Source organism: Plecotus auritus, assembly GCF_963455305.1.
Source record: "Plecotus auritus genome assembly, chromosome: 5".
Classification (NCBI taxonomy): domain Eukaryota; kingdom Metazoa; phylum Chordata; class Mammalia; order Chiroptera; family Vespertilionidae; genus Plecotus; species Plecotus auritus.
In genome coordinates, this window is record NC_137776.1 from 37588993 (window position 1) to 37614025 (window position 25033).

The window sequence follows — 25033 nt, forward strand, 5'->3', positions numbered from 1 at the left end:
AACACAGAGCGAGAGGAATCACCTAGACTCCTACTTCTCATCCTGGCCACACAGTAGACTCACCTGGGAGTTTTAGAAATGACAATTCCGCTATCCACACTCCACTCCACATAAACATGACAGGACACCTGTCTCCATGTGCTGCACCTCTCATGCATCCCTCATGGTGTCAGTGCCCTGGCTGTACCATTAGCCAGGAAGTTCCCTCAGCTCAAAGATGTCAGCACACATAAGACAGGCAGTGGTATAGAAGAGGAGTGTCATCTGAGCCAGCGGGCCAGGCAGTGAGAGTGACAAGGGTGACTGACACTATGTGCCCCATCTGCCCCTTGCAGGGGCCCAGTCTGTGCTCCAATACCAAGGATACTAGCAGCCAACCAGAGTCTACAGTGTAGCTCCTCCTGGCAGCCTTCTATCTTCACTGCTGGATCTCGACTGGGCCACCACTGAGCCCACAGTCATCACCACATCTCACTACTGTGCTACAGATCACTGTGCCACTCAGTTACTTTCAAATATCGGCACAAAGGTTAGATCTCACAGGGAGAATAAACTCTCCTGATGTGCTTTTCACACTGAAGCTCTATCAGAGTTGAAGAAAATATTTATTATTTTAAGAGTAAACTGCTGGCCCGGCCAGTGTGGCTCAGTGGTTGAGCATGGACCTACGAACCAGGAGGTCACGGTTCGATTCTTGGTCAGGGCACATGCACAAGTTTTGGGCACCATTCCCAGTAGGGGGCATGCAGGAGGCAGCTGATGGATGATTCCCTCTCATCACTGATGTTTCTTTCTCTCTCTCTCTCTCATATTTAAAAAAAAATTTAAACAAAAAAAGTAAACTGCTGTAATAACAAATGATTGTAAAAGGTGTTAATTTTATGTATAAAAACAATTACTATGAACTTACAAATAGAAAAATAAGCTAAAAATAAAGAGAATACACTAGCTAAATACTTTTAGGACAAAAATATGCCCTTTTTAAAGAGAATATATTTATAAAATGTAGAAAACAATATAGGCATAATAGTACAGATTTTATTATAATCTAATTCTAATTTAAGAAAGATAGATAAACTACCTACGTCAGGAATGAACTTATGTTAGGAGAGTGACATAAAAAGAACAACTCCACATCCAGAGAAAGGAAGACAGCGCATTGAATAAATGGGCACACTTCAACAATGGGGAATAGCAAAAGGTGCCCAGTCTCACTGGTAATCAGAGAAACATGCTGGAGCCATGAGGAGCTGCTACACCCAGCAGACAGGGCAGTGACTGATGGCAGTACCAGCGCTGGCGGGAACACAGAGCAACACCAACTGTCCCACAGCTGGTGGCAACAAAAACTGGTATAGTGGCTTGGACAACCATCTGGCATCACGTATGAAAGTTGAACACACACTCGCCCTAAGGTTCAGTGATACGACATCACAGGGACTCATCTGCACCCAGAGACATGTCCAAGGACATGCACGGCAGCTTTACTGTGACAGCCCTAATCAGAAAACAGCCCAAATATCTGCAGTGCATTGGACACACATGGCGGTGCATCCGTGAGGGGCTGACCCGCAGTCAAAGTGCGTGAACACCAATGAGGATGGCTTTGCAAGCACAGTGCCAAGTGAAGAAAGGAAACGCAGGAGCCCCCAGATAATGACCCCACTCACTTTGGAAGCAGGAGAAATGACTATGGGGTGTTAGGTGTTAGGGAGCAGTTACCTTTGGGAAGGAGAATGGAGTGGTGACTGTCCTGGCCCCAGGTGTGTACCACGGGATGGTAACACAGGATGGTCCTTGAGGACCGTTTCCCCCAAGAGTTCCCTATAAACTGAAGATTGGGGGCTTTTCTGTATGTCTATCATACACCAACAATTACCTTTAAAACAATTTCAAATAATAGACTTTACAAGAAGACTTTAAAAATATAAAATGCTGTTGTGGAACTGGATATTAAATTTAAACAAAAGCTTGTTAAAATGACTTGTACAGATGGTTATTATTTTCAGAAGTTGAAGCTGAAGGACTTTTGAAAATTTAGAGGTTTTGCATCTTGGTGAGGCGTGTAAAGTCTTCTACTTTTACTCGTGAATATTGGACGGGCAACTCACCCAACTATCAATGCCCAAGCCATGACAGGGACAGAGGGGCACCTTGACTTATTTCAGTATGACCAGGGATAAATAAGTTCAGCTGCGCACTGGTGTTGGATGGAAGCTGACAGGCAAGGACTGTGGACACGACTCTGCTGAGGAGGCCCTGATGTGTCATTGCAACAAGCTGTCAAAAGAAAGCGGCACAATACCCATGGGGGCAGTGTTCCTTTTGTCACAGTCTGGGTGGGACGCTACAACTGTTGACACGCCAGGCCTTACTCAGACTAGTCACCTTGCATCCATGTCACGGTGCAAGCCCAAGGCAATCTCTGTCCAGTGGCCGTGCAGTCAGCAGAGGGGGCTGTGGCCTCTTCCCTGAGAGACTCAGGAAATTTTCCGAAGGGGAACAGCACACAAAGCAGCCTCCAGGCTCAGATCACGTCTGGGCCTTTCTAAGGATAACAGACCACACTGGTATCAGACATACGGGCACAGCCACAATAAAAAGCAGAATTGGGGTTGGTCACGATGTCTCCTCTCAGCTACAGGTGTCCCACAAGCAAACATTGTGTTCAAGGCATCCACAAAATGCTCTCAAAAGAAAAGAACTTGCAAATGTTTAGGATTAAGCTCACAGGTATAACGCAGTACCCATTTGGTTTTTAATATTTTCCAACCTATTAGGAGTTTGCCAAATGTACTTTAACATGCTTATGTCAACCCAAAGGTCGTGCTGACTGCTCCTGCAGCCCCCAAACGAGGATAAAGTCACTGTCGAGGCTGAAGCTAAGAGCAACTGAAACAGCCACTTGAAGTGACCCTGCAGTGACACCTCATGCGAAGACCAGGGAGCAAGTGGAGCACAAAGAACCTCGACTTGAGGAAGGCCCTGGTGTGGCCTAGACGTGGCACTCACTCTCTTTGCCTTTCTCCTTGTTCTTGAGCTGCTGCAGCTTCTGCTCGCGGTGCTGCTTCTCCAGCGCCTGCTCCTGGCGGTGCCTCTCCAGCTTCCGCTGGTGCTCTAGAAGCTCTTGCTGGTGCTTCAGGGCCAGCAGTTCCTGCTGGTGCTGCAGGAGGGAAGGAGATGGGTCAGAGCCTGGGGCTAAGACAAGAACCAAAACACACACACACACACACACACACACACACACACACACACACACACGACAGAATTAGCAAAGGACCAGCTCGCCTCTGTGTAGGTGCTGCCGCTGGGGCTGGTCCTGTCCCACAGCCTGCGTTTCCTATGATTCTACCCCAACTCTGTACAGTGCCCTTGCAAACGGGCTGCTCGGGGTCCAGATGTCTCCTGACCTTTTAAGTGTTAAAAATGAAAATAAAAATGACTGAATCCTAGAAGAAAATGCACAGGAAGATTTATTTATGTCATCTTGCAAGCTGGGAATGCCTTTTTGAGAATGACACAAAAGAGTGTGAAATAAGCATTCACCCTAAGGCACAGCCATCTTACTCCTGGGACTCACCCAAGAGACATGGGGCAAATCTACCCAAAGCCCTCTAGGGAATGTGTATGGCAGTCCCGCAGGACAGCCCAGCTCACCACGCCCTGATGTACCTCTGAGTTGAACACAAACTGGGCATTCACATGCTGGAATACTACCTAGTGATGAAAAGGGATGAGCTAGAGACAGAGGAAAAACCACAGACTGCAGAACACGCAGTGAGCATGCCCACTGCTGACAGTGGGGACAGGGACAGAGTTAGCAGACAAAGTTTCTATTTCTGTGATGTTAGAGAACAGGAATTCCTAAGACCTGGTGACAAAAATCAGAGGCAGGCCCATGGATACCGAGGGTCACTTCTAAGAGCTTTCTTATGGAAAAAATAAATATATTGCAGTCAACTTACATGAACTGGGACAGTGGATATTAACAGGCACATTCCTTGCCCTTCCTGCCACCTGACAACACTCTTGGTGGCAAATGGCACGGGGTCAGAGGAAACTGCTGAGGCCAGCCTGCCAGGCATGAACCTGGCTCTGCATCCTCAACCCCCCGCCCCCCTCCACTCAAGTACTGAACTCCTCCCTGTGAGGACTACAGGAGGTAACCTCTGGGAAACACTTAGAACAGCATGGCACAAGCTTTCTGTCTGTATTCGGTCTTCCTCTGAAAGACCTTGACTCCTTCTGAATGTTGCAATGTCATCCTAAGATCAAAACGAGGCCCCCAGTGGTCTTCCAGAGAAACATAAAACACAGAACAGAGCATAGGGATGAATTCCAAGAGTTTTAAACCTGGCTTCCTAGTTGTGCAGTGTTGTTTGCCAACAGTCAGCACAACTTGGGTTGAGTGCCCAGCTCCAGCTCCAGAGAACTGTATATCAGCTAAAACTGTGCAAACAATTCAAACTAGTGGGGCTTTCTTACTGCTTAGGAGGGAAACCAAATTACACCCTTGTGACAAAACAATAAATGAAGTGGGGGTGAAACATACCCCTTGTTTTTAGTTTCAATCCCAGACACCATGCTCTGAGCTGCACTGTGGGGGCTGACATTGTACTCACTGAGGACAGGCGCACAGGAGGAAGGACTCCACCTGAGTACCTATTTGTTGGTCTGAACAGATACAGAGGACCTGTCCAAGAGCCACACGCTGTGTCTGCGGTAGAGGCACACCCCATTCCTGGGTCATTGGTCATGTCAACAGCCCTGCCCTCCTGAGTTGGTAATCTCAAGAAACGTGCATCCCGGTGGGCTGCCTGCTGCTGCTCAGGTCAGGACAGTATTACAGCGATATTCCGACAACAGCTTTTATAATGAATTGTCCCTCCCCACTGGTATTACCTATACCTCAAGGACCCTAAGTACAGCCTGGGTTCCCTTTCAGCTACTCAGTATTCATTTAATTTCTAAATGAGGAACAGGCAGAAATTCACTTAATAGTCTCTCTCAACATTTATTTTTGAGCCAGAACCCAGAAGGAAAGAGATCTTTCAATTATCTTTACAAAAAGACTGGAAACAACCACCACAGATACTGGTGATTAAAATTCACAGGATTACAGAACTCCCAGAAAAACAATATTGTCATGGAGTTTTAATGAAAGCAGCAAGTACAAACAACGACTCAGATTCCCCAGCACGCCCCAGAGCTACATTGTATGATCTCATTCCACCTCCCATTTGGATGGACATTACCCAATATTAGATTTATATTAAAGCCCATAAACGAAAGTGGTGGGAACAAATCACACCCTGGCAGCCCTCCCTCACAATGTCACGTCACATTTGTGCCTGTCTCTTGATCTTGGGACAAAGTGGTCCTCTAGACTCACAGATTTAGGGAAATAAGGGTGAACTACAACATAAGGATCATCTGCATTATTGTCCCCACTCACGCATCACTCTGTGGAATAGTAAATATGAACTGCCTGTCAGTACCCAGGAAGGCTCCTCAGCTGTCCCTCCATGGGGAATGAATGAATGTGTCATGAAGTATAGTCTTCAGAATACAAAAGAGGTCTTTGAGATGTGCTAATTTTCATGTTAGGTAAAATCCATAGAGTTATTTGCATCTAGTATCTTGCTAACATGTGTGAAGGTCAAGACTATTCTATAGAGAAAGAATTGTTGATAAGCTATTTTTTGCAGATTGAAACTATTATGAGCAATTTAAAAAAGATGTTGGCAACTTAATTTTTCCAAGGATAAAACCTCAATAACAATAAGTCCCATTACTCTAATGAGAGTTTAACACTGAATTTACTTTTAAGCCAATACTGAGCTCAGAATCAAAGCACAGGTTCCTGGAATTCAGCTTCTTTGACTCTGACTTTAGAATTGAATAAACGAATGTTCAGGTGGAAACACAGCCAAATGTCTACTCTCAAGAGTGAACTAAAACCCTGCAAAATGGAAGAACTAAAACTGGGGACAGGTATCCATCCACAGCCCCAGCTGAGGACAGAGACCTTCCAGCCTTCAGGGAACTGTCACCTGACCCTCTCAGAGTGCCTCTGATTAATCCTATGGATCAATAACCGACTGGTCATCAGAAATGGTAGCAGTCAGGTTCCATTAAAGCACATTACCACCACCACAGGGATGCTTACAACGCTGCTCAAAAACCAACCTCCCTGGGCCTGGACTCTGCAAAATAACTAATGCTGAGGTTATGGCCATTCAGAAGTCAAGTTCCTGGAGCCAGAGGTGCCCCATACAATGGCAGGAGTCTGTATTTCAGCAAGGGGAGTCCCATGGGCCATGTGTGCACTCTGGGGGGTGCGGGGGGAAGAGGGGGCGAAAGCCACAGCCTGCTCAGGAGCCCAAGGATGTCTAATGGTCAAACATGCAAGTACCCCACAGGGGCCAAGGGCTCCTTTTGAGTCAAGGGTGTCTTCCTGATTTTAAATATACTACAGACTCATGGTAGCAAATGTGAAAATGAGACCAATATGAAAGATCTCCCACTCCCCTTGTCTCAGAAAATAGGGAGCTGATGTACAATGATTCCTGCAGTCCTCTCACAACTAAATCCTGGCTTCAAATAAAAACCAGCCAGCAATGAGGAGTGCCTTCCAGTCTCCCGTGTGTTAACCAGCCTCAACAGAAATGGTCTTAGGTGGATTTTTATTAACCATTAATGGCCCAACCTGTTTTGTGCCAGTCCACCCCTAAATTTTGCTAGTCACTAGAACTGATGCACCATGAAATGTCCTAGGGCATGTAATGAAGGACGGTGACGGGTAGCCTGTTCAGACCTCCAACTACCTGCCCACACCCAGGATGAGGCTGTCTCAGAGCTCACCATGCCCTGCTCAGCAGATCCCTGATCACAGATGGTGGACATTCACCATGCTCTTGTTTCTCTTCCTTAACATTGAGGTTGGTAAGACACCAAACCTAAACACACGATAGCCGGGGCCAGCAAGGGCCAGAATTTCCAGGTGCTCATGTGACTCATGTTAAGCTGAGCACAGACAGGCACTGGTCCTCTCACACAGATGTTTCCCACGGTGGAGGGGTGCAGCGAGAAACTGCACGCTGCCTCTCCACAGCACCCCTGCCCTCGTGGGGGCTTGCCACCCCTGAGGCCAATCACAACCTACGCAGAGCCCTGCCATCAGTAGATGGATGCTAGGAGCTGTCTTTGCCACCTCCTTCACTGCATTTCTCTTGGAAAAGTTAATTTGAAAATAAAGCACAGATTCAGTGCCTCTTTCCTGAAGAATGCACAGCATTGCAGGAGTCTGGCACAGTCAGTGCAAAATTGAGGATGTGCATAAAGGCCGGGACCGTGACATGGGGAGTTGCCTGGGAGCTCTGTGCCTCAGCACAGCCGCCAGTTAGGTGGTCTAATTCACAGATGCAGAGGCCTCTCAGGCAGCCATCCCTACCCCGATACCTCCCTCATTCTAAGAACACAGCTCAAATTGATGGAGATTTCTCTCAGGTGGGCTGACTGTTCACATCCAGGAACACGTGCTGTTTGGCCATGGTTTCTATAGCCCATTTGGGACTAAAATGCTATTTGTTGAGGGATCCTCAAAAACAGAGGTCTTTCATATTCCTCTCACTGGATGTGCTGGATCATACCCAGAGGAACCCATTTCAGTACTTTCAAAATTATCTTCCCTCTTCCCCACCAGGGTCAAATCTCCCAGGTGGCAGTCACATTCCCACCCCAAACTGGCCACTCAAATGTTACAAAGACAAAAAGGGTTGGCCTCAGCATGCTGGTCTATGAGAGGAAGGTCTGCAACAGAGACACCAGCACTGTGGTGTGGTCCAGGGCACTGTGGGCCACTCCTGTGAGGCTGCGGGTACAGCATCGCTGTGAGGATGGGGGAGCAGTAAAGCGGGTAATGAGGAGGGGGGACAATATGGGGGAGAAAGTGGAGCCGGGAGGGAGAGGGGTATGAGGTGGAAGGCCAACTGCCAGCCCGGCTGCCTGTGCTTCCTCTGCCTTTGACCCCCGTACCCAGGGTAACCCTACTTTCTCCTTCAAGGCCCAGCACCTCCCCCCTGCCAGGAATCCTAGTTCCTTCCCTCAGGCCTCACCACCACCTGGCACACTTGCACTGGGGCCCTAGGCTGTCTGTGATTGGGTTAGGGCTGAGCCCCTTGTCTTCTGCAGACCTCAGCTGGGCCCACAGCAGGTGTGAGCGAAGCCCAGGGATAGGGGACCAGCGCAAAGGCAGTAGAGCCAGTGAGGAGGGATGAGGGAGCATGACAGGCAGGACACAAACTCCCACAGCTGCTGCTTTGGAGACAGAGTTCCTTTTCTCCTACAACCATAGGCAGCCTGCAGTTGGAAGGCACAATTAACTGATAAAGCCGATACTCTTAGATGCAGCCAAGGAAAAGCAGAGCCCAGTGTGGCAGCCAGAGTGGCCATCAGTGACCTTTAGGGCAGCAGGTGGGTGGAGCAAGGCCATCCACCTGCCCATGAATGAGTTCCTGGAAACCACATGCCAGTTGTATATGTAGTGCTTCCTAGCACACTCATTAGGCACAAACAGGTCCAGGGATGACACAGGTCTGCAATGCGCAGCCATGAGCCTTCCCAGGTACCAGGGTTACAACAAACTGAGTGTATCCCACTGGCTCATTAATGTCGCCTCAGGTGACCTGGAAGCCAGGACTCTGAGCAACATCTCTTCAGCTACCTGAGGCAGGTAATAAAGAGAAAATAAACATCCCAGTGGACTCCTAGTGCCATTAGAATCAGGTTTCCTTTCAATTTTCTCCCTGTCCCCGCAGGGAAAAGAGTCATACCCTCAACTAAATAGCTCTTAAAATCCTGTCCTACTCCTGGGAACAGCACAGATCACACTAACAGACATGAACAGAGAGAAGTTCATCTTTTCTAACAAAAAAGCACAAATTCACACAATGTGGGAATGATTTTTACTTCTCACCAATGAGGCCTGCAGAAGAGAAGGGGCCACCTGCCTGCACCTCTGGGAGGAGCACCAACCTTTCAGCTACTATCCCAACCCTTCACTTTATCATTATACCCACACTGAGAGGAGCTACTCCAGACAAACAGGCTATGATGCTACTTACATGAGGTCCATTGAGTAGTCAAATTTATAGACAGAATGTAGAGTGGTGGCTGTCAGGACTGGGGATGGGTAATATTTAATGGGCACAATGTTTCAGTCTGGGAAGATGAAACTCTTGGTGATGGTTGCAGAACAGCGTGAGTGTGCTAGTGACACTGAACTACAGACCTAAAAATGGAAAGATGGCAAACTTCATAAGTACATTTACCACAATAAAGAAATGGTTTAGGGGTCTAGTGGTAACATAGAATTACCATATAACCCAGCAATTCCACCCCAAAGAACTGAAAACAGGTGCTCAAACAAAAACTTGTGCACGAATGTTCATAGCAGCACTATCACAATCGCCAGAGTGGAAACAGCCCAGAGGCCTGTCACCAGATGAACAGACACATAAACTGAGGTCCATTCAGACAAAGGAATATCACTCGGCCATGAAGAGAAACACAGCATGATGCTTGTTATCATGTGGTGAACCCTAAACACGTGACACTGAGGGAAGGAAGCCAGACACAGAAGGCCATATGTTGTGTGATTCTATTCATATGAAATGTCCAGAACGGGCACATGCACAGAGGCGGAAAGTGAACGAGTGTTGCCAGGGGATGGGGGAAGAGGGCATGGGGAGAAACTGATAAAATGTTATAACTAGGTGGTGGTGATAGTTGCCCAATATTGTAAATGAACTAAATGTCACTGAATTGTATACTTTAAAATAGTCAAATGATGACTTTTATGCTATGTAATTTTTTTTAAATATATTTTTATTGATTTTAGAGAGGAAGGGAGAGGGAGAGAGAGATAGAAACATCAATGATGAGAGAGAATCATTGACTGGCTGCCTCCTGCACGCAACTGGAGCATTTACTCTGACTGGGAATCGAACCGTTACCTCCTGGTTCATAACAGGTCAATGCTCAACCACTGAGTCACACAGGCCAGGCAATGCTACTTAATTTTTACCACCATAAAAAAAATAACTAAGGAAAAAACTAAGGATTTCCCATAAAAGAAAAGGAAGAAAGCACAGCTGTTTCCTATGTGGAATCTCCATCTGTGGGGACTCAGACAGGGGACAGTGAGTGTGGTTCTTGAGACCAATTACAGCAGTGCAATTGGTCTTGGATGGTCCCCTGGGCCTCCCAGCAGCAGGAGGTGGGAAAGGGGATGGAGGCTGAGAAGGGCCAATTGACCAGGGACAGAGCCTGATGGTCACTGGAGACACAACCTGAACTGGCGCAGGAAACGGGGAAACGCAGCTGTCAGGAACATGACCTGGGTCCTGAGGAACACCAGAAAATGATGAAATTGCTCCATAGATGAGCACACTCACCATTGACCTAGCACCACCCAGCGAACCAGCTCCTCTAGGAGGAGAAGGCCATTTCTGCACCTAGGACCCAGGAAAGGCTATCTGCTCTATAGAAGCCAGAGCATGGGGGCCTTGGTAACCCCACAGGAGAAACGGGAGAGATTCTCTTGGGGTGACCCAGAGGGGCCCACAGCATGAGGAAAACGGTTCCCACCTTCCCCAGAGCTCCTGCAAGCCACAAAACCAGAGTCAGAGATGGAGCCTTCGGGAAACAACCTTGGCCTGTCAGGACCCCAGGGCTGCGAATCACCCACACCTGGGGCCCAACCTTGGCAAGAGCACAGTCATGGGATGGGCCAGGCCCTGACCATGGGCTATCAAGGAGGTTGTCACAGATAACTTTTCAATATCTCAAGGTGGTTAAGGAAGTTTTAGTCAATGCAGCTGAAGAAAGGAGGTCATAATTATTTGCATATGACATGTCTGTCTGCCTAGAGAACATGAAATAACCAATTATAAATTTGAGATGAATAAAAAAATTTGATAATTCTATAAAGAAATATATAAAGTACCCAAGAACAATTGAGTATAAAATCTACAAGCCTTATATGAAAAAATAAAACAAGGCTTTTCAAACCATCAGACTGTAACACCGTGTTCCTAGATTAGAAACTTAATATCAGGAAGTTATTGTGAAACGCGTTAATTTATGAATTCGTTGCAACTTCCATACATTTCCAGAATAAGTTTTAAGAACTTTATGGGAAAGATTCTGAAGTTCACCTGGAAGAATTAAGGGGAAGGCAGGCTACAGCGAATTTAAAAGGTAGAATCCATGTGAGGGGACAGGAGACATGCTGATACAAACGAGAATAGCGCATGAGGCAGGGGCTCCTGCTGACAGCTGTGTGGTGTCAGCATAGGACTGGGAGAAAGCCGAGGCAAACGCACACTGGTTAGGAGACCACAGTGACATTTCTAACTACTTAGAAATCATGTTCTGATCTGTGAATGAGGAAGGACAAGTAGATACTACTGATTATGGGCAAAAGTAACAGCCACATGACAACACTGAAATAATACCCTTAATTTATAATGGGCACTCTTACAACAGTAAGAAAAGATCAGCACTACAACAGAAAAACAGCAAAAAAAAAATGATAATTAGTAGAAAAGGTGAATAAGCATACATAAATACAATCGCAGAAATAGAGACACAATGTGACACAGAACGGAAATATAATGGGAACAAGTCCAACTAAGGCCTCAGACAGCCGGGAAGGGGTGGAGAGTCCCATCAGTGGAGAAGCAGGCATGGGCACCAGCTCCTTGGGCAACTGTGGGTGCGAGGGAGAGCACCTGAGCAGTGCCCAGCACGAATGCCCCCCCACCCCGAGGACGACTCAGTAAGTGCCGCCTGTCATGGTTACTACTGCTTTGCTATTTTCTCCATAGAATAAGCAAGGTGTGTGTGCATGTGTGACAGAGGGAGAGAGATAGACAGACACATGTACACTTGGCTGGTATAGATTTTGGAGTTAAAAATGGGTAACAAAAGCCACAAAAAAGTACTTACCTTGGGTCAGCAATGCCATTTCTACTGTCTAGACATATGCACACGATTCGTGCACAAGGAAAGTGAAAACATGAAAAACTGAAAATAATCTTAATGTTCAACTATTCGGGTATTAGTGGTTGTTTAAATTGTGGCTCACTGTAAGACTACAATAAAACCATTAAAATCATACTTTCGCAGTGTATGGAATGGTTTAGGGAAATGCTGACAACACAGTAAATAAAAATACATCAGAGTTTGATCCCATTCTATAATACTACACTACACATGCACACAGCTTACTAGTACATAAAATCACAGGACTTCATTAACAGCCTTCCTACCTAATAGCACAGGAGCAATATTTTCTCCTTTGTAATTTTCAACTATTCGAATCATTAACACCAACGACTTTTACAATCAGAAAGAGGTTACCATGAAAACATCCCTTATAACAGCGGCACAGCCTGCAATGCCAATGCAAGCATATGGCTGAATCTGTCCATACACAACCTCTAGGGAGGCCTAGGGCCCCAGATCATCCTCCTCCTCCCACTGATGCTCAGGACACATTACCAGTGGGTTGTTCCTTTGGGGGTGCAATGGATTCGCCACTTGGGACTTTCAGAAGAAAAGTCTGTGGGTATGTTTCTGTAAGTGAACAACTAAAGAGGAGGGCCAACATCTGGGTGAATGTGGCCGACTGAACACAAGCCTGACCTCCACCGCCCTGAAAGCACCTACAGGGACAGAGGAGCGTATTTTTTAAATAGATACAAATCCCCAGACCACAGACTGCAGAAACGGTTGGACTGCAACGCAAGTGAGTGAAAGAAACACCCCAATTGGGAAGGCTGTGGCCTCCACCAGGAAAACAAGACAGCACCACTCCCGGTAGCTCCCAGACAACAGTGTCAACACTGCTTCCAACTAAAGATGTTCACATGTGTCTACCAGTGAAGCTAAATGTTTGATACATTCCCAACACAAAAATATAAGTATCTGAAAAACATGAAGACAACATGTATTTACAGAAACATCCCTGCTCATGGCTGGAGATACCGGGATGGCACCCCTGACCCCAGAACTAGAAGGTAGCTGAGATGGTGAATTGGCTTGCACTGGGGTTCCCAGTGTCCTGCCCCTTCTTCCTGAGTGCACCCGACTCCTGTCAGAGTCACTGCTGTCCTGGTCCCCTGTCCCCTCTGAATGAGAGTGAGCATCCCTCCTGCATGCACTCTGGCCCTGTTGCTGCATGTCCCCAGTACCCATTCCCTTGGATATATTCCCAAAGGAATTCTGACCTTAGCTATGAGACCTGCTTTGGCCAGTGGGGCAGTAACATCCTAGACTGAAAACACACTTGCCCTTCTGCTGAGCTTGGAACTCTGAAACAAGCAAATAATCCCCTGGCCCCTAACAGCCTGCCAAACATCAGACCAGAGAGTGAGGCAATTATAGGTCACCCAGCTGCTGCAGGTACAGAGAGAAATCCCAGGCCTGAAGAACAGTTTAAACAACCCTCAACATACAAAATGACTACTGTGGTAAGTGCTATATTTGGGGTCATTTGCTACACAGCAAAAGTTAACTGAGACACTCCTGCAATACAGTCCTTGTAGTCCTATAAAACGGTAAGTATCACCACACAATCAGGAAAGACCTAGTGAGGCTTAGATGCTAAAATCATTTCCCCTTTGCACGAAATGAATATTTAAATTATTGATCCCGATCTAAAGATGTAATAAATTCCAATTTCAGATACTTGGAAATACAAAAACCATGTGATTGTATCATTATACTTAGAAATAGCTGCTGACAACCACAAATGCACTCATCAGTGAGTGGCCACTGTGAGAAGAGCTCCAAGGCCTCTCAAACTGTGGGACTGGTTTGCATCAGGAAAGAGGGACCTAAGCCAATGGGAAAGGAGAAATGATTCACTCCAGGGAAACCCCAGTTCTGTATCAGGAAGGGCACGTGGTCCCTGTGTGCCAAGTGTGAGCAATATGCACACAGGGTGACACAGGAAGGGAGACTCTGAGTAGGTCTTTAAGCAGAGTGAAGTCTAAGTATACTAGTAAGTGGCCCCAAAGAAGTGGCCATGTGTATGTGTGGGGGTTGGGACAGGAGAACCAGTTCTTCCCTCAAATGGGAAATCGCTCGTTGGGTTCTTTCCTGTAGGGAGAAAGCTGGCTATCTAAACAGGGAATGCTTGCCTGACGAGGTCTAGGGCCTGCAAATCCGGGCAGAGGGCAGGGAGGGGCAGCTTTGTTGGTTAACCCCACGCTACTTTTTTATTTGAAACACTAAAAACATGTATTTCTTTGATAAAATAAAAAGAATTAAAACTACAACAACTCCCAAAGCAGCAAATCTAGAAAACAGTCTTAATTATCTGTGCTATCCCAGTTGGTCAAAGTTCACAATTTCTGCGGACAGATATCCCCCATGCCCCAAACTCTGGCTCTTCACACCCCATCTCAGGTACAGTGCTCATTGGGACCTTGTCCAGGGAAGGAGAGAACTAACCATGCAGGATGCAAGCAGGAACGTGGTACCTGAAGCAGCCTGACTCGCAGAGAAACTGTCAAGGTCACGCGCAGTACTGAGCACTGAGAGCTCATTAAAGATGTTCTGCATCCAAAGTTAACAATTTAAGTCGTATTTTTAAAAATGATTCCCTTCTTATTTACAAGTTTCTACTCAAATTCACTGATGATTTAATGGCACTAATTAGACTGTGTGCTCAAGAGCTCTGTCTGGCAAACACAACTGCCAAATGTCACTAACAATATGACAGCTTAGGAAGAGGGTTTAAATCATCAAAACAAAAGCCACTGATGTAATGATACAATTACAACATTTAAACAGCTTTTATGATCTCCATTTTAAATGGAAAAATAAATGATTAAAATGCAGACACATGTGACCTTGAGATTCTTCCTGTGTGTGGAGAACCAGGCCTGAGCTCTCTTAGTGACAAGGGCATGAGGAGCACCCAATGGCCATCCTGGCCCTGCACAGGTTGACATGAGGACTCAGGAAGGGCACTCTTCCATCTCCATAGCAGGCCAGGTGAGGACAGGAACAGGGTCAGGAAACCAGACCCAGCTCAGTCAGAGGACCAGGCTGCGGGAAGCCCGCTTGCTCTGTGACGGCAGCACCGCCTTCTCAAGGGTCTTGATGATTCTTGCTGCTCTGATGACCTCACATACACTGGGTTTATTTCTCAAAATCTCATTTTTTTCTACAAGCTATAAATTCAACAGACTCCTACATGAGACATGTTTAATTCCGGTTGGCACGAACCATGCCTGCAAGGTAGGACACTGGCACTGTCTGTATTAGTGCATGACGGCAAGAGTGTGAGGGACAATGCAATTCAACAGGTAGCTACTGAGGTCTTCCTTCAGCCAGATACAGCTGTGTTGTGCCTGCAAACCCATGACCACGTGGGGAGGCATGGACACGTGACTGATAGAGACACACAATGAAGGGCAGTGAGGGGCCCACCTTTGGGAGCACATGCATGCACTGTGTGCTTTGGGAGCTGCAAGAGATAAGGACCTGAGGCCTCCTGCCCAGAACCACATGTGAGCTTGGACATGGATCCTGTGGTCTTGAATGCCAGCTTGACTGCAACCTTGTGAGAGGCCCTGAGTCCCAACCTCCAGCTAAGCTGCTCTTGGGTCCCCGACCCACATAAACTAGGGGATAATACATGTCTGTTGTTGTAGCTGCTAAGTTGCGGGGTAATATGTTGCATAGAAATAAATAACTTACATGACATGGGTTTTTTTGGCTTTGTTTTAACGTGGCTACTAGGAAATGTAAAATTACCTGCATAACTGTAACGTACCCTGTATATTTCTACTGGGCAATGCTGCTCTGCATGGCTCAAATATCATGAGAGCTTATCAGGACCAGCACATCACACCAGGACTGTCAACTATATATTGTACCTTCACTATGTGTCACTAATACATGTTTCTTTCCTATGTATTTAATTTTAAAATCTGGGATATGATTAGATACTTGTAGAGAGTAAGCACTCCCCCAAAAAGGTTTATGTTAGTTTTTCTTATTCTATTTAAATATAAGAAAATGTTAACATCTCTTTCCGGTTACAAAAGATCAGTAGGACAAAATGAGAAGAGGTAGACACCACCCAAGAGATAACCTGGGTTACTATTCCTACTAGTAATTTTCCTATTTCAGGACATGTATTGGCAGGTGAAATTAGATTGGAAGCACTCTCTCTGCTTTAAGTACATCCTACACTGGGATTTTAGACACTGTTTCCACTATATACTACATCTACCCCAATTTACTTGGCCAACACCCTACTGCTGAAAATACAGGCATCCAGTGATCTGTCTTCGGGGCATAGTGAGGAACGTCCCTGCCTGTGAGTCCTAGCAGTGCAGCTGGTTGCTAGGGACCATGCTCAGCTAGGATCACGGTGCGAAAGCATGTGCTGGAACCAGGACTTACCTTGATGTGCTCATGCAGCTGGGCCTCGTGCTGCCGCGACAGCTGTTCGTGCTGCCTTTGGAACTCTGCGATGAGGATTTGCCGCTGCAGCTGCTGTTTCTGCTTCAGGGCCAGGAGCTCCTGCTGCAGCTGCTGTTCCCGGAGGGCGGGCTCCGCCACAGGCAGCGGGAACTGGTGGTCCAGGCGCAGGTCCATGGGCACTGCAGAGGGAGCCACCTGCAAAGGCAGTGCCGAGGCCACATCCACTGCAGAGAGAGCACAGCACAGAGCATGGTCACTGCAGGCCACGGCGTCCCCCGCCTGAGCAACCACCCAGACCCTTAGCAAGCAGCAAGGGGTATCCACATGCTGAAGGATAGTTCACATTTCAGATGCCACTCCCCAACTCTTGCCCAAAAGGCTCACAGTGCAGGACTCAGCAGCCTATGAGAGGATCTACCCTTCAAGTACAAAAATCACAGCCATCATGAAGGTGAGACCAGGACACATTCGTGCGCACTGCCCCCTGCTCTCTCACAGGATGCCACTGTAGGCCCATCGCCTTTTCTGAAAGCAAGTTTGAAAATCACAATGAGAAAAGGGAAGAAAAGCTCTGGAGAGGGTTGAACAGCACTAATAGGGAGGCTGACTGCGGTGTCGCTTCCTCCTTCTCTCCAAGTCACTGAAGAACTGTGTACTGGAAACACAGAACAGTGTGTGCCACAGAGTGGTCCAGATAGATGCTCAGGACGAGGGCCTGTTTCCATGGCAAAGCGAGTGCCCTCTCAGTAAACATGTTTACTGGCTGCAGCCCACGGAGTGCCTCCCAGCTGGCCTGCACAGGCACATGCACGAGCCGTGTCTGCTGCATAGAACCCACGGCCTCTTCTAGGCTCGAAGGCAGGCCAAGGACAGCACCAGTGACTGAGATTAGAAACAGCAGCAGAATCAATCTTAAGGCTGACAAATCAATACCAAATTAAAGCGAGATAAGGAGCACAGGAGGAATGTAAGTTTTCAATTATGGACATCACAAGATAACCCAAGGTGGGTGCTCCTGCTGGGACAGGTTCCTACTTTGAAAATACATGAATACAGGCTTGCACTGTGGCCCAGAGAACCTTCCACAGTGGTACTCAGACACGCTGTGCTCCCCGCCCCGCCATGGACTTTGCTCGTAAAGCCCCCGAACGAGCTGAGGGGAGAGCATAGCACAGAGACCCACAGCTCCCCTGTCACTTCCAGAAAGGTCCCCCCAATCTGCTCTAGGCCCGTTTCTTCATCAACCAACAAGCACCAGACCCGGGGGCCAGGGCAAGAGAAGGGGGCCTTGCCCTGAAGGGGGTTGCAAAACTCAGATGGGAGCCCTAATTCAATAGACCAGGGCCACCAAGGACCAGTTCTCTTACCTAAGGGCTTTCTCTGCCCTAGACCCTAGCACAGGACAAGTTATGCATATGACTTGGTCCCGGAGTCTGCCTGGAAGTAGTCACTCCCACTGCACACATGCCTAGGACTTGGCCCTCAAGCCACAGAACCCTCCAGTGGCAGATATATAGTTCCTGAGGAGTTCTGTGCTCCCAGCCCTATAGCCCATAGGTTCTGGTAAAAGAGCCCAGCGCATAAGTGGAACCATGCCCTCGGTGCAGAGCATTTCTGTGGTCATTGCCCAGGTAGCAGGTCCCACACTGATAAGGCAAGGCTGAGGGAGAGGCTGGCTGTGTGGAAGCCCTGTGTTCTGACCCCGAGCCGGCACAGGCACTGCGCTCTGAGCACCATGTCCTGACAAATGTGTCATCTGACTGCAGTGCATGGCTCATGGAGGCAGAGCCCAGGAAGCTGACAGGCTGGAGGCTGCCCAGGATACTCTCACCTCAGCATCCGAAGCAGCTATAACACAGAACTGCCCAGAGGGAGACCAACGAATTCTCCACACTTGATCATTTTAAGAAACTATCCAATCTCCTCTCTTATAACACTAACAAGCAGGGGTAAACACCAGCTGACTGTTTCTCTTCTGTTCCCCAAATCAGTGAAGTGCAACCCCCAACTTTTTAAATGTTTGCATTTTTGTCTAATTGGGTATCAGACTTGACCTATTAAGAGGTTTTTATTTGATCTTTATGTGATAAAATCTATATAAATAGTGTTTTCATGAACAGGCCCAGGGAAGAGTGGTATCCCACCCACCCCCACCACATGCAACCTGAGAAGACTGGATTTTATTAATCCCCCAGCTTTTCTTGTTTTGATCATTTTATTATGAAAATATAGCAAACTGGATAAACTGGGTAAATAATACCAGTTTTAAAAAAACCTCAGTATCTTCCCCCATTTCTCTGAAGGAATAAAGTCGTATGAAGGGCAGGGAGGAGAGCTTAGTAAAAAAGCTTAGCAACAAGGGGACTCGACACCATGAGGGGATTCAGGTCATGTGTTTGGAGGGGTGTCACTGTCACCTGTGAACAATGCTGAGCGCTCCCAAACCTATCGCTGCTGTGACTGACCACCAGCCTCACAGGTTCCCTCCGTATCCACCTATGACAGTGGTCGGCAAACTGCGGCTTGCGAGCCACATGCGGCTTGCGAGCCACATGCGGCTCGCAAGCCGCGGTTTGCCGCTCTGTTGACTAATGAGTTTGCTGACCACTGACCTAGACTCTCGATTCCAATAATTACAGGCTGTTGTTGTTCCTTGTGATTAAGCCCCTATCCCAGTGGCCGGCAAACTCATTAGTCAACAGAGCGGCAAACCGCGGCTCACGAGCCGCATGTGGCGCGCGAGCCACAGTTTGTCGACCACTGACCTATGAGATCCAAAAGTTATTGTCCATTAATCTGCTAACCTGCCTCATTACCTCACAGATTACAGGTGAGGTACGTGACAGACTTCTCAGGTGAGTTTGACTTTGCTTTCGAAGGACAGGCCTGACCCTACCTTTCTGGGTTACACACACACGGTCACTGTTTTAGAGAGAACTCCTGGGTCTATGTTCAGAGGTAGGAACGACCTATAGTGTCTCTCTCACACTCTGCTTGTCTGGTTAAACAGTGCTATTTTAGCTTCAGTAAATAACCACCGAGAACTAATGAATAAACATAGCACCTACATTTTGTTAGCAGTGTCACTTTGGTGGCCACTATGGCAGGGTAGGTCAGGTGTGACCCCACTTAGAAGATGTGCCAAGGTGACCTGAGACCCTATGCAGCAGCAATGCCATTGCTGACAGGCTGGACCGAGGACTCATCACTGCCCACTTGAGCTCATCCTCTCCCTGTTTCTAATTTTTCATAGATGGACAGTGGGGGCATCAGAAATGTCCCATAGTTAATCTCTTAAAACTAAACATAGCCCTGGCTGGTGTGAGTCAGTTGGTTGGGTGTTGTCCTATGCACTAAAAGGCTGTTGGTTCGATTGCCAGTCAGGGCATATGCCTGGGTTGCAGGCTCAATCCCTGGTAGGGGACACGCGGGAGGCAGCTGATCAAAGTTTTCCTCTCTCATCCATGTTTCTCTCTCCCTTTCCCTTCCTCTCTCTCTAAAAATCAATAATAATAATAAAAAAAAAAACAAGAACAAAAAATAAAGGATTCCTTTTTATTAACCAAACCTGTGATGGGCCACCGTGTCCATGCATGTTTATCTGATGCTAGTGTGCAGGGCCTCCTGCTCCGTGATGGGTGCTTAGTGTGCGGGGCCTCCTGCTCTGTGCTGGGTGCTGGGCACAGGCCCAGAGAAGGCCTACAAGGGGCTGCATCTCCCTGACATGGAAGAGGCATCATGAGCAAGGAAACAGGGGTCCGGGCGCATGTGTGGGGTCATGGGGACTCCGAGGCAGAAGAGCTCATATCCCTTGCCCTGTGGATGCCTCCTGGGCAGGGAGGCAGGTAGTGTATGGAGGCTGGACCAAAAGCTGAGGGGCTGGCAGTGGGTTCAGGAGCTGAAAGATAAGAGGGTGGTGGCCTCGGGAAAGCAAATAAGGATGGAAGATGCTGAGGCACAGCAGCTGCTCAGGTGGCCCCTGCTCAGTAATGACGTGCGGCAGGCAGTGCACACCCACCACACGCAAACTGAGGTTTATCTTATTAACTCAAATGTTCCTCAGCGTCTCCTAGGTATGGAATCCCAGAGAATCTTCTAAGGACACCCTCCCTGGCAGCTGGTGAGTCCTTCTGCAGACACCAAAGAGCATTGGGTCCAGGTGAGGAGTATGCTGATGTGGCTGAACCTGCAGACAAACCTCCCTGCTGCCTGGAGTGAAACGAGTGGGGTGTGAAGGTGGCTGAGCCGGGGCAGAAGCATCCTCAGTGAATGCATCACTGTTCAGACTGCAGCATTTCTTCCATGTTTGCTGTTAGAAAGGAATAAAGTCCTGCCTTGGTTTACCTTTTTGAGGTATCACAGAAAACTTCACTCTTTTGCTACAGAAAGTTAAAGAGCAGAGAGAATGAAAAGTTGAACATTACCTATGTCAGACACACCCAAACCAGCTCTTGCCTTTCCTCCACCCCTGCTGACAATGCTCCATTTATGGTTAGACCAGTGGTCGGCAAACTCATTAGTCAACAGAGCGGCAAACTGTGGCTCGCAAGCCGCAGTTTGCCGACCACTGGGTTAGACACAAGCACAGTGTGGCAGCACACGTGGGCCACAGAGAGCCATGCAGGGGTCAAGAAACACTATCTGCTCACCCTAGTGTGCCCCACACAGACACGCTAGGTTGGGGGAGTGGCCGTAGCTGTCCCAAGCCCTGTCCTGCACACCAGCTGCTGAGAGAAGTCACAATCCCCATTCATCCTAGCCTCCAGCGGGTGTGTCAGACAAGACTTGTACTGATTCAGTATCAAAAACTAGCTGAAATGCCATGAGTTCCCAGTAGAAGTTGCTAGTGCCTCTGACCCAGAGCGCCCTGGAGAAAACAATCAAACCTTCTCTACTTAAAGAATGCAGCACCAAAACAAAAAAGCCTGTATTCCCATGAATATTTTATGGTGGAGAGAAAATTGCTTGTATAGGTTGTGCCATGAGAAATACATTAACACAATCAGACTCGTGACGTCAGCAGAAGCACAAAGAGCACATTCAAGGCCCAGTAAGAAATGCAGGCTGTGCTGTTCTCAACCACAGAGAGAAGAAATCTGGGATACTCTGTTTCTTTATTTAGTAAGTGATCATAAAGGACACTGTCACTTTCCGTGGTTAGGTCCTCTCTTCACACACCATGCCATGCTATCATATAGACGTGAAACACAGAGAAGCACTATTCCTCAGAAAACACGGCCAAAGTTCAGGGTCCATTCAAGTGAAGAATGAGTCATTCAAATCCAGGGAAAAATAATAGATATCGCAACTATGTAACCACGATTTCCTCTTACTCTGACATTTTGCCTATCTGGGGAAGTGGAGAAAGTGAGGAAAAAGAAGATGGGGTAAATTAGAGATGTAACTGAAAAATGTGTTCCCCTATGGCTGTGAAATGTGTCCACACACTGAAAAACATGTGTTGGGATAAGGAGTGATGCCGGAGGCCCTGTGTGCTCTGCACATCACATGCCCGCCCAATATTCTAACTTTGTCAGGCAGCCCCTCACTTTTATTTTTTGTTTGTTTTTTTTGTTTCGTTAATCCTCACCTGAGGATATTTTTCCATTGATTTTTAGAGAGAGTAGAAAGGAGAGGGAGAGACAGAAACATCCATGTGAGAGAGATACATTGATTGGTTGCCTCCTGCATGCACTCCGGCCAGGGCCAAGGATCAAGCCTGCAACCCAAGTACATGCCCTTTACTGGGAATAAACCCGGGACCCTCCGATCTGCGGGCTGACACTCTATCCACTGGGCCAAACCAGCTAGGGCAGTGGTCGGCAAACTGCGGCTCGCGAGCCACATGCGGCTCTTTGGCCCCTTGAGTGTGGCCCTTCCACAAAATACCATGGCCTGGGCGAGTCTATTTTGAAGAAGTGGCGTTAGAAGAAGTTTAAAAAATTTGGCTCTCAAAAGAAATTTCAATCGTTGTACTGTTAATATTTGGCTCTGTCGACTAATGAGTTTGCCGACCACTGGGCTAGGGCATCCTTCACTTTTCTTTATAGTTATAATCCACCTGTGTTATTCCTACACATGTGTTCCTTAATGAAAGGAGCGAGCACAAATGCAATGGCATGACAGGGTGGTAATGGTTCCCAGGAAAAGATAAGCAGTCTGGAGTCTGGTCTGCCTGCAGCCTGAAGAGTGGACAAGAGTGCCTTCTGGGGAGGATTGTGAGTATCCCCAGGACACCAAGGGCCACTCACTCTCATTGTGGCATCTGGCAGGGCAGTCACATGGACCCGAATTGCCCTGCACACCTGCCTCCTTTGCCCAGGTGTGAGCCATGAAGGCCTGTGGAGAGACACGTGTCCTCAGGGAAGTGGGGCCCATGGGGCAGATGTTCCAGGCAGGTCAGTAGCAAGCTAACAAGAGTCTGGGGCAGGCTCACCAGTCTCTGTCTACAGGCCACAGGGCCACGGAGCACAGGCAGCCTTGAAGTTGCCTCTACACACCTGCTCAAAACCCAAGGGCTCCACCCTGCCAGGTGACCCAGGGCCTCCTGCTCGATAGCTTGGTAGTCCCTTGTCTCTGTCCTTGGGTAAATCTCTGGGTTTCTTTGGCCCACTCATCTTTCTCTGTTCACTCTCTCATCCTGAGGGAACTCAGGCTCCATCTATGTTTTGAAAAGGAAGCATGGAAGGCCTGCCTGTCTGCAAGTGTATCCATTTTCCCTCTGTGTACTGGCGCTGTGCCGGGACTCTAGCTTACAACCATCTCCCTCAGGACTGCAAGGAACCGCTCTCTGCCTGTTCCCAGTGCTGTTGTGAAGTGTATAGTTGTTCTGATCCTGGACCCTTTTTGTGGGACCTGGATCTCCTCTCTGTATGTTTATAAGATCTTCTTGTCCCCAAGGTTCTGAAATTTTAGAATCAAGTGCTTGGGGATGATCCTTCTGTGCCCATGGTAGGGCACGTGGTTGGCCTGTTCACTGTGGCAGCTGGTGTCATCCTCAGTGGGGACTTTCCTTGAATTATTTTACCTGTTCTTTTTTCATTTTGTCCTTCTGAAACCCCTGTTTAGGTGGTAAATTGCCATTTCCTTTTCTTTCTCTTATGCACAACTTTCTATGAGATTTCCTTAAACATAATTCTAACCTTTCCATTGAGTTTTGCTAATTTCTGCTGTTATGTTTTTTTTAAGTGTTTTTATTAATTTTAGAGAGAGAAAAAGGGAGAGGGATAGAGATATAAAAACATCGATCGACTGCCTCCTGCACGCCCCCTCCTGGGGACTGAGCCCACAGCCTGGACATGTGACCTGACTGGGAATTGAACCTGTGACCTCTTGGTTCATAGATCAACACTCAACCACTGAGCCATACTGGTGTTCAGAGGCATAGGTGGCTCTCTGCCCAAATGTTTCCTGTAAACTATCAGAGGGATCTGGAGGCATGGGTGGTTCCACTTTGATTCCCAGCAAGACCACCCCCAGGAGGTTCTGCACCTGCTCAGGGAGCTCCTATGACGTGCAAGGCTTTCCTATGCTATGAACAGCCAGCAATGGTAACTGCCCAGATGATCTCACTGGGGTTGTCAACAGTCCATCCCCCTTCAACTGTTAGCCAGACCATTTCTGTAATGAGGAGGGACCCAAATCAACCACCCATGTTTCTCAGACAGCAGTTTTTAGGAGAAAGGTGGGGCAAGTGCTTGATTCTCTTGCCCAGTTTGATCCCCATGTTGCATCAAACATTCTCCCTAGGAGAACGGGTCCCTCCAGTGGGGAGCAGTGTTTAGGGACCGCAGTCTGGCTGCTGGGTGGCTGCTGCTTCTGACACATGGATCTTTACTGGAGTTTTTGTGAATTTTGGGTGAGAGTGGAATTATAGTCATATGTTCAATCTGCCATCTCGCCAAGGAGCTTCGGAATACATTACTTATTAAAAATATCAGTCAAAAGAATCAACAGTCATGTCAGGTTTTATTCAAAATACTGATTTATACGTAATATCAATTTCCCCAAAGGTGATCTTAACTGAATTACAATTATTCTTTTTAACACTGTGTGTACGTGCAGAGGGGAGGGGAGGTGAAGCCTTAAGTGCTTCTCGATGTAAAGATGTAATGATCTTCTGTGGCTAATGTAAATAACTTCAGTGGACCCACCTTGGCCTAATTTGTAAATGAACATACATATCCTTTCTCTCTGCCTCATTTACAAAGAAATGGGCTTATGGAAAGTATTCACCATCATTTACATTATACTTGAAAAATGAGAATAAAAACAATTATGGCACAAGAAGAGGCAGTTTTGTTTTGTACTGTTTTCAATTGAAGCAAAATGAAAAGAAATAAACATAATCAATGGAAACATTTATAGATTTTACAGATGTATATATGGGAAGGCTTTGTTCTTCATGTGGGACAGGGAGAGACCTGTATCAGTTGGTTTGCATATATTAAATATTACAGTAAATGTAACCCTTTCTGTGTCCTGTACACATGATTTCCTTGCACAGTTCCAGGGAGTGGATCAG

At 47.3% G+C, this 25033-nt stretch overlaps 1 protein-coding gene across 9 annotated transcripts in view; it reads right to left on the minus strand.

Annotated features, from left to right (window-relative positions):
• HDAC4 (histone deacetylase 4) overlaps nucleotides 1-25033 on the minus strand; it is a 244085-nt gene that overhangs the window by 75166 nt on the left and 143886 nt on the right. For 7 of the 9 annotated variants that reach the window (XM_080670452.1, XM_080670455.1, XM_080670453.1 and 4 more), the window contains exons 4-5: nucleotides 16489-16733; nucleotides 3013-3163 (exon numbers count right to left, since the gene is read on the minus strand). In XM_080670452.1, coding sequence (XP_080526578.1) covers nucleotides 3013-3163; nucleotides 16489-16733 — 396 coding nt within the window. Of the gene's footprint in view, nucleotides 1-3012; nucleotides 3164-16488; nucleotides 16734-16893; nucleotides 17164-25033 lie in introns of those variants that run through there. The other 2 variants (XM_080670457.1, XM_080670456.1) reach the window with 2 other exon arrangements.